General features: G+C 55.4%; 1 protein-coding gene and 1 long non-coding RNA gene across 6 annotated transcripts in view; one reads left to right on the forward strand and one right to left on the reverse strand.

Moving 5' to 3' along the window:
* ADGRL1 (adhesion G protein-coupled receptor L1) overlaps positions 1-4,811 on the forward strand; it is a 38,334-nt gene extending 33,523 nt beyond the window's left edge. For all 5 annotated transcript variants that reach the window (XM_023645227.2, XM_023645225.2, XM_023645226.2 and 2 more), the window contains 6 exons: positions 506-674; positions 1,901-2,029; positions 2,211-2,307; positions 2,401-2,529; positions 2,663-2,680; positions 3,118-4,811. In XM_023645227.2, coding sequence (XP_023500995.1) covers positions 506-674; positions 1,901-2,029; positions 2,211-2,307; positions 2,401-2,529; positions 2,663-2,680; positions 3,118-3,860 — 1,285 coding nt within the window. In that variant the 3' untranslated portion in view covers positions 3,861-4,811. The remainder of the gene's footprint in view (positions 1-505; positions 675-1,900; positions 2,030-2,210; positions 2,308-2,400; positions 2,530-2,662; positions 2,681-3,117) is intronic.
* Positions 65-17,185, reverse strand: LOC138925137 (uncharacterized). Its single transcript, XR_011440928.1, has 2 exons — positions 17,049-17,185; positions 65-769 (listed from the first exon to the last, which is right to left on the reverse strand). It is a non-coding gene; the product is annotated as an uncharacterized lncRNA (long non-coding RNA).
* Positions 17,186-17,197: the final 12 nt, after the last annotated feature.

Raw genomic sequence — 17,197 nt, forward strand, 5'->3', positions numbered from 1 at the left:
ACCAGCCCGGCCTCTCCCAGGGCTTCCTAAAACGTGGGGCTCGCACCTCTTGGGTCACACTATGTGATTTTAAGGACAAAGACAGTGTTTTATTGTGCTTGTTATGTATCTCCTTAACAAGTATTAGAAAACAGGGCATTAGCACATCCAACCTGTGCTTTAGAGGACATAAGTGCTTAGAGCAAGGCTTGAGTTCCAGAGGTGAGTCCATCATGGGCAACTTAAAGAGAAACAGGCAGCAAAACATAGTTTAAGGGTGGAAACATGGCCAAAAAGATGAAGGAAGCTGGGAACGACTTACCACTCTGAAAGCCCCGAACCCCGACCTCTGCCTGCCCCTCGGCCCAGGCTGGGCAGAAGTGCAGCCCGGCAGCCATCCCCCCGAGGCCTCCTCTCCCCAGGTGGGTCTGCAGCCACGTGCAGGCCCGCCCGAAGAGGGCCGCAGCAGGGCCGTGGGGAGGCGTCTCAGGTGGCAGGGGCCTTGACGTCCCTGTCCTTCCCCCAGATCCTGGGCCCTAGGGGCCATCGCGCTGCTCTTCCTGCTGGGCCTCACCTGGGCCTTTGGCCTCCTCTTCATCAACAAGGAGTCGGTGGTCATGGCCTACCTCTTCACCACCTTCAACGCCTTCCAGGGCGTCTTCATCTTTGTCTTTCACTGCGCCTTACAGAAGAAGGTGAGGCGCTGAGGCGCGTGGGGTGGGGCCTTTGTCTGCTGTGAGGGGGGTGTGGCTCGGGCTCAGGGAGGATTCCGCCAGGGGCAAAGAGGGTTCTGGAAAAGAAAAGGACACAGCGGCCTGAGGCAGGAGAAAGGAAGGACTGGGGAGCAGGGAGAGCACAGGGCAGGGTGTGGTGGCGGCCCTCCAGGAGGCAGAGGACTCTGAGCACCACCCAGACGGCACGCTTCCCCTTGAATAAGTCATGGGATGAACTCTGAGCTTCGTGGTGACAGAAAGTTTCCTTTTTAAATAAAATATGTTAAAATCTGAGTCTTAAAAAAAATAAAGGAAGGAGATAAGCAGAGGGCTGTGGAGAGAGCACACAGGAGGGCGGCTCAGGACTGCAGCAGGGTAGTCTGAGCAAGGCATGGGCACACTTTGTCCTGAGGCAGTGGGGGCTGGTCAGAGCCTTGTTGGTCTGGGGGCAGTGAGGTGGGTAAGGCTAAGGTGGGGAGTGAAGGAGGCAGCGATCACAAGAGTCCCGGCTGCAAGCCTGACTGCATCCCTGTTCTACTCACAGCTGTCCTCTGGCCCCCATCAGACACCCAGGGACAGTGACATCCTTACATGGCCCCCAGGACACACAGTCAAAGGCAGCATCCTTGCACAGCCCCACCTCACACAGAGTGACAGCGACATACTTTCAGGAGCCCCCAGGCCCCCTCCGCTCCTCTCCTCCGTCCTCCCGCCGCGTTCTCCTCTGCTCTTTCCGACACCTGACATGGACCCTCCTTAGGATGTGTGTCCTGCCTCTCCCCAACGGTAGCAGGGCCCACTGCCTTATTTCTTTCAGGTCTTTGCTGAACTATCTTCTCAGTGAGGCCTCCCCTGATCTATTTGAAATCACAACTCCCCCCACCCCGACAGCACAGCCTAACCCCTTTCTTGGCCCTAGTTCTCTTCGCAGCGCCTGACGCCATCAGACGTCCACATCACGTACTGATGTTGTGTCTGTGTTATGTGTCTGTCCACAGCAGGGCTTCACGTCTGAATTGTCTGGGCTCCCCTGGGGCCTCAGCCACGACTGGCACATGGAGGATACTCAGCAAAGCTCTGTTGAGAGGATGGATGGGTGGGTGGGAAACTCGGCAGGGGTGGAGAAGGAAGGATGGGAGCCAGGACGCAGTAAGGCTCCTGACGTCAGAGGTGGGCGCCTGCTGCCAACTGTCTGTCCTCGTCCCCAGGTGCACAAGGAGTACAGCAAGTGCCTGCGGCACTCCTACTGCTGCATCCGCTCCCCACCGGGGGGCGCGCACGGCTCGCTCAAGACCTCAGCCATGCGGAGCAACACCCGCTACTACACGGGGACCCAGGTATCCGGGCTGGGGCCAGGGCACCAGGTAGGGCTCCCTGGGGCTGAGTGTTGGACCCAAGAGCTCAAGAAGCGGGGCAGCACTGGGACCAGGTCCCTGGTGGTTCCCCCAGGTGAGTGGTCTCAGAGAGGTCCTGGAGGGTGGGCGGCAAGGCCCCCTCACTTCTGGGCTGTGTCCCCAGAGCCGAATCCGGAGGATGTGGAATGACACCGTGAGGAAACAGACGGAGTCCTCCTTCATGGCAGGAGACATCAACAGCACCCCCACCCTGAACCGAGGTGAGGCGGCGTCCCTCCCCTCTGGCTTCAGGCCCTCGAGACTCCCAGGCCCATGTCTCTCGGCCGCCTTGTGACCTCTGACCTCCTGGGCAGGTACCATGGGGAACCACCTGCTGACCAATCCCGTGCTGCAGCCCCGTGGGGGCACCAGCCCCTACAACACCCTCATTGCCGAGTCGGTGGGCTTCAATCCCTCCTCGCCCCCAGTCTTCAACTCCCCAGGTGAGAACTCTGGACCTGGGAGAGGGCGATAGCCCAGGTCGGGGAGCAGGGGGCTGCGTCCCGAGGGGTCTGAACTCGGTGTTCCAAGCCCACTCTCACCTTCTCTCTTTTTCCTCCTGGCCGGCACCTGCAGGGAGCTACCGGGAACCCAGTAAGTAGGACTCTTTCTGGTGACATTTCCAAGACCGGGAGGGGAAAGCCACAGTGGGCCCTCAGATGGCCTCACTTAGGGAAGAGAACTGAGTGCCCCCCACTGTCTCTGGCCTGGCAGCTGATGGAGGGTGTGTGTTTGGGCCTCAGGTGGGGAATGCAGGGGCTAAGGGTCCGAGCACAGGAAAGGGACCTGGTCGCCCAGGGTTCCTCACACAGCTGAGACTGTACCCCAGCTGGGAGGGGACTCTGGGGGAACTAGTCCCCACACCCGCTTCCACTAACTTGCTGCTGAGCTGGTGTCCCCACTGCCAGTGAGGAGCCCCCAGTCCCTGGGGTCAGGGGTGAGCCCCCAGAAAGCGAGGGGAAAGCAGCCCCCCTCCTCACATCGGTGGGGCTCGCTGCCCGGCGCCCCTGAGCAACCCATTCCGCCTGCAGAGCACCCCCTGGGCGGCCGGGAAGCCTGCGGCATGGACACACTGCCGCTCAACGGCAACTTCAACAACAGCTACTCCTTGCGAAGCGGGGATTTCCCTCCAGGGGACGGGGCCCCCGAGCCGCCCCGAGGCCGGAATCTGGCTGACGCTGCTGCCTTCGAGAAGATGATCATCTCGGAGCTGGTGCACAACAACCTGCGTGGCAGCGGCAGCGGCGCCAAGGGCCCTCCGCCACCTGAGCCCCCTGTGCCGCCAGCGCCGGGGGGCAGTGGCGAGGAAGAGGCGGGTGGGCCCGGGGGTGCTGACCGGGCAGAGATCGAACTTCTCTACAAAGCCCTGGAGGAGCCGCTGCTGCTGCCCCGGGCCCAGTCGGTGCTGTACCAGAGCGATCTGGATGAGTCAGAGAGCTGCACGGCGGAGGATGGGGCCACCAGCCGGCCCCTCTCCTCCCCTCCGGGCCGGGACTCCCTCTATGCCAGCGGGGCCAACCTGCGGGACTCGCCCACCTACCCGGACAGCAGCCCCGAAGGGCCCAGTGAGGCCCTGCCCCCACCCCCACCTGCGCCCCCTGGCCCCCCTGAAATCTACTACACCTCGCGCCCACCAGCCCTGGTGGCCCGGAACCCCCTGCAGGGCTACTATCAGGTGCGGCGGCCCAGCCACGAGGGTTACCTGGCGCCCCCAGGTCTCGAGGGGCCAGGACCCGATGGGGATGGGCAGATGCAGCTGGTCACCAGTCTCTGAGGGACCTCACGGACCAGGGGCTGGTGGCCCAGGCCAGGGAGGGAACCCTGGGCCGGGCTCTGGTGGGAGAGGGAGACTGATGGAGGCAGTGGCTGGTGGGCCACTCTCTCCAGGCGCCCCTCAGCCGTGGGCCCTCCAGGCCCCTCGGGGACTCTGCCATGGGGGCCTGAGGTGCAAGGTTCACAGACAGGGTTTCCCACCAGCCATGCGCACCAGCTCGATTTGGGGGAAGTAGAGTGAGGAGGAGCCAAGAGGTCCCCAGGGGAGTGAGGAAGGAGAAATTGGAAGGGTGCAGCCCACTCTTAACTCCCCCTTCCCCCTACTCTTCCTACCCCCTGGAGGGAAATGAGGGCTTTGGTTTCCCTGGGCCAAAGGCCCTGCTGGATGGAACCTGTCAGCTGCTCCTCTCTGTAGCCAGAAATGCTGCCAGCTGCACCCAGAGGGAGCAGTGGGAGCAGAAGGACAGATGGACAGGTTCCTCCTGCACTATAGCTCCCTGCTCTCTGGAGACTGTGGCCTCTGGCCTGGCAGAAAGCCCCAGGGTGAGCAGAATGGGCAGTTGTGGCTGGTGGTTTAAAGGTGGAACATTCTCTGAAGCTCCTTTCTTCTGCTCTTTGCCCTGCCTCCCCAGCAAGCCTGCCCCCTCAGCCCTCAAGTGCACCCAATGACCCCCTCCCTTGGGGTGACTCCTGATGAAGCACAACTCCCCGCAGGGCCCCCAGCCCACAGGGGTGGCCATATCTGGGCAGTTCCCAGTCCTGTGGGCTCGGCTATCTGGGGAGCAGATTTTGGGTCTGGATCTCCCTGGGGAGTGGGTCCTGGGCTTGGATCTTTCCCTAGGGGGCCCTCTTACCCCTTCCTCTCTCCTCCTCCTCCTCCCCCATTGCTGTAAATATTTCAACGAAATGGAAAAGAAAAAAAAAAAAGACAAAAAAAAAGAAAAAAAGAAAATCTCATCACTTGAAGCCACCGGGAGCCTGCGGCCCAGCCAGCCCGGGCTTTCTCCGGAGCAGAGCGGCGCCGCCGGGCCTGGCAGCCAGGACTTCTCTGTGTACATGTGCATCCCCAGCCGGGGTGGGCGGGCCGCCAGAGCAGCTTTTTACAATCCAGAGACGGAAAACAAAATCTAGAAGCAACAGCGAAACAAAGAACCCGTTTCCTTCCCGGCACCCGTCTGTCGCCTCCTGCTCCTGGCATCAGTGAGCCCTCCTGGGGCGTGTACCTCACTGCCTGCCCCAGGACCGGGACCTGTCTCCGTCCCCTCCCCACTGGCCCGGGGGAGGCACCCTCACACCCAAAGATGCTTTTGCCAAGATGGCTGTGCTGTCCCTTTGAGTTCCTGCTTCTTGTATATTGCTCCTGGGGACTCTGGGCTAGGGATGAAGGGGCTGGTTTCCCACCTAGAGAGGTTGATGGGGGAGGAGGATGAGGGCGGCAGGGTTCAATGGTGGTGGGTATGACTGAGGAGAGGGGCTGGGAGTGGTGAGATGGTCTTCTCTTGGGGCAGGAGAGCAAAGGTGAGAGACCACCTTCCCCACCCTACACCCTCCCACAAGGGAGGCAAAGCCAGATACAGGCCTGCGGTCAAGACACCCACGTTCTGGGGGCTCCGCCCCAAACCTGCAGACCCTGGAGGCTCCAGGCTTGGGCAGTCTCCTGAGCACCTCCCCTGGGCCTCCCCACCCTCTCAGCCTGGCCTTCCCAGTACCCCCAGCTCTTTGGAGGTAGCACAGTCCCATTGCCACACTAGCCCCGCCTGTCATTGCCATTTCCCAGGGCTGGGTCTGAGCCCTCCTTGTCTCTTCCGCTCTTTCCTCTTTTCTCACAAGTGCCATGAGTTTCCAAACATCTTCGGGTCTCAAGTCTGCTGCTGCCATGAACTTCTTTGGGTTAAGGGAGAGGGGCTCTAGGGAGGAACTGGGGGAAAGGTAGGTGGCTGGAGGGACCCTTTTTGCTGCTAGAAAGCCCCTCCCTTCTCCTGGGGAGCTGGGGCTGGTTTGTCCCCATCAGTTAGGGGAGAAGGGGTCAGACCAAAGATGGTGGTTTGTCCTGCATAGGGGGACAGGTGTGTGGAGAAGGCAGGGTTGGGTTCCATCTCTGGTTTTTTCTGGTAGGAAGGTTTAACTCTTTCACCAGAAGACCACAAGTGAGTCAGGACAGGAATGAGAAGTAAGCATGGGGACGGTCTTGCCCAGGCGGCTCTGTGAGGAGAGCAGGAGACAGCTCCGTGTGCTTCCTAGGCTTCGCTAGGCCAGAAGCTCCACCGTGGGGAGGGGCGGCCGGCAGGAGATGAGAGGAGTTGGCCTGACCCAGGCAGGAGCCCAGCTAGAGCCGGAGGAGGCTGCCTCTGACACCAGTGAGAGGGCTGGCAGAAAGGGTTTGGGGGGGAGGAGTAGGAGAGTTCCCAAGGGACTGGAGGCATGCATGGAGCCCTGCTCCCTCTCCCCTGCCCAGCTCTCGTTTGATCTCTCCAGACCTGACAATCAAGGGGAGAGAGGGTCCCTTGGTTCCCATTCCAGCCGGAATCACCAAGGTGGATTCCCAGGCCTCAGAGCTGCGTGGCAGGGTCACCTGGTGGGGCTGGACACCACTGCAGTCCCACACAAAGCCACCTTAAGAGCCCAGGTGTTCCCCACCCCAACCAGACCTGGTGCCTTGACACCCCCAACCCAGCTGGGCCGGTATAGAGAAGGAAGGGTCTTGGTTTCCTCTCCTGTTCCCTTCCTTGGGCTCCTGAATTCATTTGCTTTTAAACCTGGTTAGTTCTTTTTCTCTGGGTTTGGTTTTGATTTTGGTTTTGGTTTCCCTGGCCCTCCTTTCTCTCTGTGTCTCCACCTCCTTCCCTGTGTCTTCCTCGCCGTCTCTGTGTTCCTCTTCTCTCACCCTTGATTTCTCTGTCCATTCGGGCCTCCCCGCCCCCACTCCCCAAGTCCCTCCTTGGTCTCCTTTTCGATATGCCAAACCAATTTTGGGTCGAGTGCATTTAACGAGAACAAAACAAAAGGCTCATAACAACAAGAACGTTTCAGAAAAAAACAAAAAGTTTAAAAAAATTGTTGAGTCAAAAAAATCAAACAATAAAGAAATTAAGATTTCTTGGAATGACGAGTGGTGTGACTCATTCTGGGTGAGGCACGGGTGAGTGGACCCGTGCAGGGCACCCCGAGCTCTGGCATGGAGAGGTACCTGCACCCAAGTGGAGAGAAGCTGCAGCAGAGCCTGGCGAGTCACAGGTCACTAATGGTTCAGGGACTCGGAGGTTCCTGGGCCTAGCTGAGCAATTCAGGGGCACTCTCTCTGCGAATCCACAGACACTAGGGTGGAAGTTATCAGAGCTCCCATTTACAGACGGGCAAACTGAGGCTTACAGCGCCTGGATGCACACCCAGGCCCCCCGGGCCCAGGCCACTGTGCCATGTTGGGTCTCAGAAGCCCTGCTTGGCCCGGACACCTGTCTGCAGGCTGGACTAGAGCAGAGCACAGGAGCTTCCCACCCGGCTGGTCTGATTCTAACCGCCTTTCCTCGACTCCCGCGGGCTGCTGGAATGGTACGTTTTCAAACACGACAACACAGTGGAACTGCATCACGTGGACTTCACATTCTCAGCTCTAACTGCCCCTGTTCAGAACGCACAATGGCAACTCACGGGGCAGGCACCTCTCCCGAGCCCTCTGCGTTCAACACCTGTGTCCAGGAGGCCACCCTCCCATTTATCCTCCCACCTCCCCAGTCACTCCTTCCCAGTCCCTGGTAGGCTCCTTCTCATCTGACCCCTGCATGTCGGTGGGCCCAGGGGCCCAGCCTTGGACCTTTTCCCTCCCTGCTCTCACTCCCTGAGATCTCGTGCCATCTGGTGGTTTTAAATACTGTCTATCCGCTGACGACTCCCAAACAGAGAGCTTCACCCCGAACTTCTACCTCGGGCTCCAGGTCCATACACACCCAACGACCTCCTCCTCCACATGCCCTGGGTGTCTGTGTCTGGCAGGACCTCAAACCTAACCCATCCTAAACGCTGCTCCTGACCCCCCACCCAGCTCCTCCCACAGGCCTCCCCACTGAGTCCATGCCATGCCGAGACTCCTCCCCTTGTTTCATCCCTCCTCTAACCTGGAGCAAACTCAGTGGTGGCTCTAACTTCACAACATCCAGAATTAACTAGTTCTCACCACCTTGGTTCAAGCCACCAGTCTCTCACCAGGACTGCTGCAATAGTCCTCTAACTAACTCCCTTGTCCCTTCTCAGGCTTTTCTCAACACAGAAACCAGAGTGATCTTGGTGAGCATATTTTGTGTCTCTTCAGCTCAAAACTCTCCAACAGCCTCCTCTCTTGCCCAGATGAAAGACCAAGGTCAGCACAAGGGTCCACAAGGCCCTACAGCATCAGATCTCATCCCCAAAGCTCTCCTCCTTCCCTCCACTCCAGCCACACTAGGCTCCTCACTGTCCATAAACATGTAGACCCCTCCTGCCTGCCTCAGGGCCTTTGCACTGGCTGTTCCACAGGGCTCCTTATTCTCCTGCAGGGCTTCTGAAAATCAGAGCCTCTCAGCAGGCCTTCCCCCCTGCCCCACTGAAACTGCAGTGGGCCACTCCAGAACTTCCTGCCCCCTGACCCCTCTTGCTTTGTTTGTCTCCCACAGTACTCCCATCTCACAAACCATCTTTTTTCTACTGTCTGCCCCCACCACTAGAAGGTAACGTAGATGGTCTGTTTGTTCACTGCTGTTCCCCACTGTCTAGCACAGCGTTTGGCACACAGCAGCTGATCATAAATATTTGTTAAAGGATGGAGAGTTGAATTGAGCCTGAGATGAGAGCTGAGAATGCTGGCGTTGTGATTCGGTTGTTCCCTCAGCTGGTCTCAGTCCCCACGGTCTCTCACTGTGTGATGCTAAGGCTCTCGTTCAGCGTGGACCTGAAACTGCAGTGCCCAACCCGAGAAAAGGCAACCTGCTCCTGATCTGGGAGAGGAACTGGTTCTACTGGACTTCCTGAGAGATGCTCTGTGAGCAAGTCCAGGGGCTATAAGGGTAGTTCAATGTAAATATATGTGATTTTGACCTCACACCGATTCTGAAATCTAATCTTGGCATGAGCTGAGAGGCTACAACTCGGCCGTTCTCTCGCCTTCGGGCCCTTGATGCTGCCTAACACATACCCTTCTCCACCACACACACGGCTTACTCTGCTGGGCCAGACCACCTCCGACCCACAGGCGGTTGTTAGTGGTGCCTGTCCACACCTGGGGCAACCACCCGCACGTGCCCAGGAACAGTAACATTTATGTTGAGATTTACCATTTCAGAGCTCTTTCCTACATTTCACCTCATTTAATGATCACAAGGTATGTATTATAATCCCTATTTATCAGATGAGGAAACTGAAGTGGGACTATTAATTAAATGATTAACAAATGAAATTAAATTATTTTCTCAAATAAGATTACTAAGCCGTCCGCACACCCTGGAGATGCTTTCCTTATGCTGCCAATTCAATCCCTTCCACGGCCCAGAGAGGCAGGTTTTATGGAGCCCCCTTTTACAGCTGCAGAAGCTGATGCCCAGAACAGTCAGGGGATGCATGTGCATCCATCAGCTAACAGGAGCGAGCGGACAGGCCTCCAGCGTGGCCTTCTGAACCCAGGGCTGCTTCTAGGGCTGTCTGCGCTGGGCTGCAGCTGCCCACGTGCCATCGCCGCTCGCCAGCCCTGCATGGCACCCAAGAAGGGAGGCTCCCTGCATCAGAAGGGACGCCCACAAACCACACCATGCCCTGGAGGACCCTGGCACCTGGGATGAGACTGTCCAGAGAAGGCCTGCGGGAGCCCAGCAGAGGGAGGACCTTAATACAGAGGACTCTTCAGATCCCTGGAGGACTGCAAGCACAGGCCTCGGCTCTCTCCCACAAGCTCCTGGGAAGGCCCAGGGGCCGGGGGGCCGGCTCTCTCCCACAAGCTCCTGGGAAGGCCCAGGGGCCGGGGGGCCGGGGCTAGCCCTCACCTCACACATCCCACGCTCGCTCGTTCTGCTGCTCTCTCAGCCTTTCACACATGCAGTCATGGCAACCAGCTTTGAGGATGGCCCTGCTGGCTCCTCCTCCCCCATCGAGATCACTTCTCACTTCACTGGGACTCTCCTCCACCCAAACCCCTGAAACTGTCACTCTTTTCCATCCGTCCTGTCCACCGTCCTCCACAACCCTCCACCTCTGTCCGAGTGGTCCCAGCTTCTCACAACTGAAGGCCTCACTCTAAGCCAGCCAGGCCTCTCCCAGGACGCAGACCCAAAGAACCACGCATGCGCACGAAGACAGCAGCACGGAAATCTGGGGCAGTCAGGCGTCTGAGAGTGGAACACAAGGAATGATCTGAAGTCTCAGCACAGAAAATCCTTGCACAAATAATACACATCCATAAAAACGGAATGCCATGCAGCCACTAGAAACGATGATGCAGAGAACATTAAGTGACGTGGAAATCTATTCATAGTAAGACTTCGAATAAAAAGCTGGATATAAGAGACAAAGTATGACCCAAGTTTTGTTTTGTTTTGTCATATACATATATATATGTTTATCAAGTATAAGCAAAAAGTGTGTGTATACATATATAAAACTGTGTATGTGTGCGCACATATATATACACTTATGTGTATAGACATCTACCATGCAGAATATAAAACTGTACACCAGCATACTGACCGTTCATCTGTAGTGGGTAATTTTTACTTTCTTGCAACTCCGTATTTTTTAAATTTTTTCCATTAAACATATTACCTTTGTAATAGAAAAAATTATGTGTGTGTCCTACTTTCTGTGGAAGAACAAAGGCCAAGAATAACTAACACAACCGGAAGGAGAAAGAATAAGGTGGTGGAATCGCCTTGCCAAGACTGGTGAGAGGGTGGTAACATTTAAGACAACGTGCTGTCAGCATGGGAAGGGACAGGCAGGCCCACGGAAGAGACCTGTGACTAGATGGGAACTTGCTCTCGACAGGGGTTACAAATCCCCAGGGAAAGGATGGGTTAATCCAGAGGATCTCAAATTGTTTGGTCTTGGGATCCTTTTACCCCCCTAAGAATTAATGAGGGGCAGGGCTAGGCAGAGCACAGAGGGTTGGGGGGCAGTGAAAACACTCTGCGTGCTACTATAATAATGGACACGTGTCATTCATTTGTCCAAACCTGTGGAACGCACAACACCGGGGGTGAGCCCTCACATCAGCTACGGACTCTGCGGGATCACGACGCATCGTGTGGGTCCATCGCTGCACCAAACGTGCCACTCTGGCAAGATGTTGATGGTGCGGGAGGCTATGCGTGGGGGGGAGGGGATTTATGGGAAATCTGTGTACCTTATTCTCAATTTTGCTGTAAACCTAAAACTGCTCTAAAAAAACCTAAATCTTTTAAAAAAGTTAATGAGGACTCTAAAGATCTATTGTTTATGGGGAAAGAAAGGAATTATATCTATTTATACTTACTGAATTGGAAATTAAAACTGACAAATTTAAGAAAATATTTAACTAATTTAAATTAGCTAATAAATCAAATGTTAACATAACCTATCTTACGGAAATTAACTACCTTTTTTTAAAAACAAGGTAGTGAAAAGAATGGCATCGTTTTACATTTTGTAAGGCTCCTGCTGTCTGGCTTAATGGAAGACAGCTGGCTTCTCACACCAGCTTCTGTAGTCAGTCTGCTGCACTGCGCTGTTTTGTTGAAGTGTATGAAGAAAATCCAGCCTCACACAGATACACAGTTGGAAAAGAGAGGAGGTTATAACCTTTTCAACTAATTGGGGATATTCTACTTTGTTACTACACCATGACTCAACAAGTGGTGCTATGTTAAAGTTAGTCACAAGGTGAAATATGAAACTGTGTGAAGGAGCTTTCCACACTCTGTTACATCGAAACCCATTGGTCTACCTCACAATTGTCTTTCTTTTCTTTTTTTGGAAGGTTAGCCCTGAGCTAACATCTGCTGCCAATCCTCTTTTTTTTCTTGCTGAGGAAGACTGGCCCTGAGCTAACATCCATGCTCATCTTCCTCCACTTTATATTGTGGGACGCCCGCCACAGCAGGGCTTGACAAGCGGTGCCATGTCCACACCCGGGAACCAGGCCTTGATCCCCGGGCCACTGAAGCAAAACGTGTGAACTTAACCACTGCACCACGGGGCCGGCCCCTTCTACCTCACAATTTTAACTGATCTTTTACCCATGCAGGATTTTGTAACATCATGCATTGGTCTTTTGGAAGCTACTGATCTATTTAGTTACTACATTTCACCATACAATATTTTTAAAATCTTATTTGTTCATATCACCACTGATCTCATCAGAAAAATCTTTAAATATGAGCTGTCAGGTTCATGGTGGTGAATAAAAGTTTCCCAAATGTCTAAGTTTGTTGTCGTCGTTTTTTGTTGAGGAAGATCAGCCCTAACATCTGCTGCCAATCCTCCTCTTTTTGCTGAGGAAGACTGGCCCTGAGCTAACATCTGTGCCCATCTTCCTCCACTTTATATGTGGGACGCCTCCCACAGCATGGCTTGCCAAGCGATGCCATGTCCACACCCCGGATCCAAATCGGTGAACCCCGGGCCACCAAAGCAGAACGTGCGAACTCACTGCACCACTGGGCCGGCCCCAATGTCTAAGTTCTGACAGTTCAAATTTTATCATTGGCAACAAAAAATCAGTTGTCCTCGAAGTGATCAGCTCACTTCCTTCATTTCTGAGAAAATATCTGCCAAACATCCTAATCTGAATAAGCACAGTCTGTCATTCTTTAACGTAAAAACGGCATTCCATGAAAAAGTCGCCAGTTCCACCTCAATTCAATAGCTGTGGCAGTAAGCGCATGCCCTGCCCTCCACCCTCCACCAGCACTCAGCAGACGTGTCCTCCGCAAACTTCTCATCGCACCGCGCAGAGCGTTAGGCCTCCTCCAGGGCTAAGCTCTAGCACAGCTACCACCGCCCACAGCCTCTTCCAGGGCACGCTCAGGTGAAACATGCCTGTTTTACACTGAGTGTGTGGTGATGAGGGCACAAGGACATCTACTACTTCTGTTTGGAGACACTGCATTGATTCCTGCCTAAAGCACCAGCAGTTTTACCCACCATTGCTTTTGTACTGACAATGTGAATGAGAAACAAATAATGCCTCAGAATTATTATGAACACAGTTTATCTCACGGATCTCCTGAAAGGGTCTTGGGGATTCTCAGGGGATCACATTTTGAAAACTACCGAACTACTCAATAAATGGAACTGGGACAAGTGGTTATCTGTGTGGAAAAATCAAATCAGTCTTACCTCATATAACAAACAAAACTAAATTCCAGGTCTGTTTTTTAAAAAGCTAAATATTAAAAGTAAAAGTTACAGAAGAAAACACAGTAGGATATCTTATTGACCTCAGGGTAAGATTTCTTAAGTAAGGCACAAAAAACACAAACTAGAAGTAGACTGATCATCTAATGATATTAAAATAATAACGATAATAATAATAAATTCTGAATCTCAACAGACACCATACACATGAACAGGCCTCAGATGTGAGAAGAACTTCTGCACTCAATATGATCAAGACAATCCAGCAGGAAAATAGGCAAAGATATAAACAGACAATTCAGAGAAGAAAGGCAAATGGTCAACGAACAGAGGAAAACAACTCAGCCTCACTAGTAATCAGGGCAACGCAAACAGAAACCACTAGTTTACACCCACCAGAAAGACAAAAATGGGACAGTCGGACAATGCCAAGTGCCAATAAGGACACCGAGCAACAGCAACACTGCTGGTGGGAATGAGAAGTGGGATGATCCTTTTAAGAACCAACTGGCAACATCTAGCAAAGGTGAACACTCCCACGACCCAGCCACACACCCTCAGCGCGGATCCCAGGGAAGCTCGCATGTGCCCAAGGAGACGCACACAACAACCAGCACCACAGCACTGTCCACGAGAGCAGAAAACCCGAAACAACCTAAACATCAAGCAAGAGGTGAACAGATATGTCAGCACCCTCCAACAAAACCTCTCGTGAAGGTGGAAGTGTCCCCGATATACACCGTCCAAGGCGGCACCACCAGCCACAGGGGCCTATTAAACGGTGCAGTCGGGCTAAGTGTGACTGGGGAGGTGAACTGATCGCTTTACGGAATTGTGACCAGCTGAAATCCCAGCAGCCACACGTGGCTAATGCCCGCCACGTAAGACAACACAGCGATCCAGCAGTGAGCGGAAACAGATTTGAGCTACACACGTGTCAGCAGAGATGCACCTCAAAAGTAGTGTGGTGGCCGCTGTTTCAGAGGTGGGGCTGGGCCTAGAGGGGGGTACACGAGGCGTCCAGAGTGGCAATTTTTGGAGGCGCGCATCCTCGGGGCCAGGCAGGTAGAGGCTGGCACTCACACTGCCCTGAGCGTGGGCGCCTCCTGACATTCTGCGCCTCACTTGCCTCACCAGCTCTAGCCCTGTCAGGATATATTCAGTAGGATACTGGGTCGGGGGGCTGCAAGACCTCCCAGCTTCGGTGACTCCCCAGGAAGACTCGCAGGAGTCAGCAGACAGTTGGACGCACAGCGTGATTCCTTACAGAGAAGGACACAGCACAAAGCAGCCCGGGGAGACCAGGCACAAGCCTCCCACAGTGCTCTCCTTGTGGGTCACAGAGGGCGTGCTCGGCTCCCACGGCAGAGCTGTGACAACATGTGTGAAACGGCGGCTTCCGGGGAGCTCCTTAGTCACTGGGTGCCCCGGGCATCTCTCAGGGCCGGGTGAGAAGCAAGTTCCCCGCCTCCAGAAGGAAAGCAGTGTTCACCATCAACCACATCGTGTACCAACAGCTCAGGCCCGAGAGCTACTCTTCTCATTTAGGGACTGGCAGGCGCCCTCCTGAAGTCCAGGTTCCCAGACACCAGCCAAGGGCCAACCTAGCAGGGGCCATTCTAAGCATACAGTCTCGGGCCTGCTATGGCGACGCTTTTTTATACAGATCACTTATGTGAAATTGTAGAACACGATATACAATACCGTATATTGTTTAAAGACACGTGCACCTAAAGATGCACCAACACGCACAGAAAAATAAACACCACGTCCAGGGCTGTAGTCACACTTGAGGGAAACAGGAGAGGAATGGGTGTGAGGCAGGGGTGTGGCAGGCCTTTCAAGAAGACTTACTTCTTCAGCCAGCAGGGGGTAAAAACCTACACTGTTACAGCATTTCTTACACTTCTTTGAACGTGTGCACACCTGTAGCAGCACCTAAGAACGGAGACTTCTCTCCTCCTTACCACGTACTACTAATGACTCATGTTTACTGAGCGCTTTTCACATTCCAGACACTATGCTAAACACTTTAGATGGACTATTCTTTTTAAGAAAAATCTCCTGGGGGCCGGCCCAGTGGCACAGTGGTTAAGTTTGCACTCTGCTTCAGCGGCCCAGGGTTCGCAGGTTTGGGTCCCGGGCACAGACCTAGCACCGTGTGTCTAGCCAAGCTGTGGCGTCCCACATAAAACAGAGGAAGACCGGTGCAGACGTTAGCTCAGTGACACCCTTCCTCTCTCTCTCTCTCACACACACACATACACACATACACACACACCATCTCCTGAAGACTCCTTATGTTCGAGGCTCTGCGCTAAGCTCTGGAAACATGCGGAGGGGTCAGCGTGAGCCAGGTGAGCTCTCTGCCCTCAATCAGCTTTCCATCCCCTGAGGGACGAGGAGAGAGCATAAGCACAGTTCAACCCACAGGTGCTGACAGGTGCAATGGGCCACAGAGCGGGGTGAGGTGGCGGAGGAGGGGCTGCTCCCCCCTAGGGTGGTCCAGGAAGACCTCTCTGAGAGGCACGTGAGCTGAACCACCAACGACGAGAACGAGATGACCACGCAACCGTCTGAAGGAAAGAGACTCCGGGCAGAGGGAGAGCAGTGCAAAGCCTTGCAGCGGGAACAAGATCCGCGCAACAAAACGCGGGCGTGAAGCCAGCAGGGCTGGAGAGCTGTGACCAGAGGGAGACCAGCGGACGAGGCCAGAGGGATCAGTGGAGGCCGCGGTACAGGGCTCCTCCACCACAGGAAAGATCTTGGGTTTCACTCCAGGTAGGACCAGCCCGTGCGGGTTTAAGCAGCATAGTGACACGATCTGCTTTACGACTGCAGGTGACTCGCCAGCTGCAGGGAGGAGGCCTTAGGGACAGGCCGCTGTCTTCATGGGCACGGCAGAGCCAGCGCTTGGGGCTGACGAGCGTCTCAGGGGCAATGCAACGGCTGAAGCCGGGAACAAGAGGGAAAAGGTTCACATGCAAAAAGAACACCACCGAGTCAGTGAATAAAGGTTTAATTAAACGTCTGCAGAACATGACATCGCGACAGCTTCAACCACCATTAAATCTGGCGTTCACAACAACGGAGCCACACCAGGAAACGAGACAAAAATGAGATTTCCTCCAGTCCCCCAAATTCCCAAGTATGCCCAACGATTGCCAAGAAATCGCAGCCGACCATAAATGCGGATTTTCTTGCAGCCAGATCGTTTCAAAGGGGAGAAAAACTTTCAATTTTTTGAACCATAAAATAAGTTTTTTTAACCACGTGAAATTAGATCCAAACAAAGCCGAGCATGAGAGGCCCGAGGCCCCGCGGAGGCCGGCAGTTCAGGTTCAGGCTCCCGCTCCGGGGCCGGGCGCCGCCGGCAGTCCAGGGCTTCGGGCAGAGCCGGAGCGACGGGACGGGACAGCGGGCTCCGCGGCTCTGCGCCCGGGCTGTGAGCGCGGGGCGCGGGCAGGGACAGGCTTGCTCACAGCACGCCCCTCCGGAGCACCGGGCAGACCAGCGCGCCCCGAGCCCGGCGCCCCGTCCGCGGCCCCCGTCCCCCCGCGGCCCTCGCGCCCTGTCCGGGGCCCCCATCCCCCCGCGGCCCCGGCCCCCCGGTGGCCCTCACATCCCGTCCGCGGTCCCCGTCCCCCCAGCGGCCCTCACACCCTGTCCGCGGCGCGCTCCCAGAGAACTCCCCCCGCGCGGCCCTCGCGAGGCGAGAGCATGACTCGAACCAGAGCCCCGGCCCGAGCGCGCCGCGTGGCCCCCGCCCCGTCTCCCCTCAGAAAAGTCAAACGTTCACGACTCCAGAGCCCCTCACAGCAGCACAGGCAACGCTCACCTGCAGACAGACGCCGAGGGCGCGAACGCTCCTCCTCTGTCTTCACACCCGCCCCAACCGCGCCGGCGACCGACTTCCGCTCCTCTCCCACCAATCCCCAGCCGAGTCTTCACTCACCCCGCCCCCTAGGCCAAGTCAGCCAGTCACAT

This window comes from Equus caballus, chromosome 7, assembly GCF_041296265.1.
Source record: "Equus caballus isolate H_3958 breed thoroughbred chromosome 7, TB-T2T, whole genome shotgun sequence".
Taxonomy (NCBI): domain Eukaryota; kingdom Metazoa; phylum Chordata; class Mammalia; order Perissodactyla; family Equidae; genus Equus; species Equus caballus.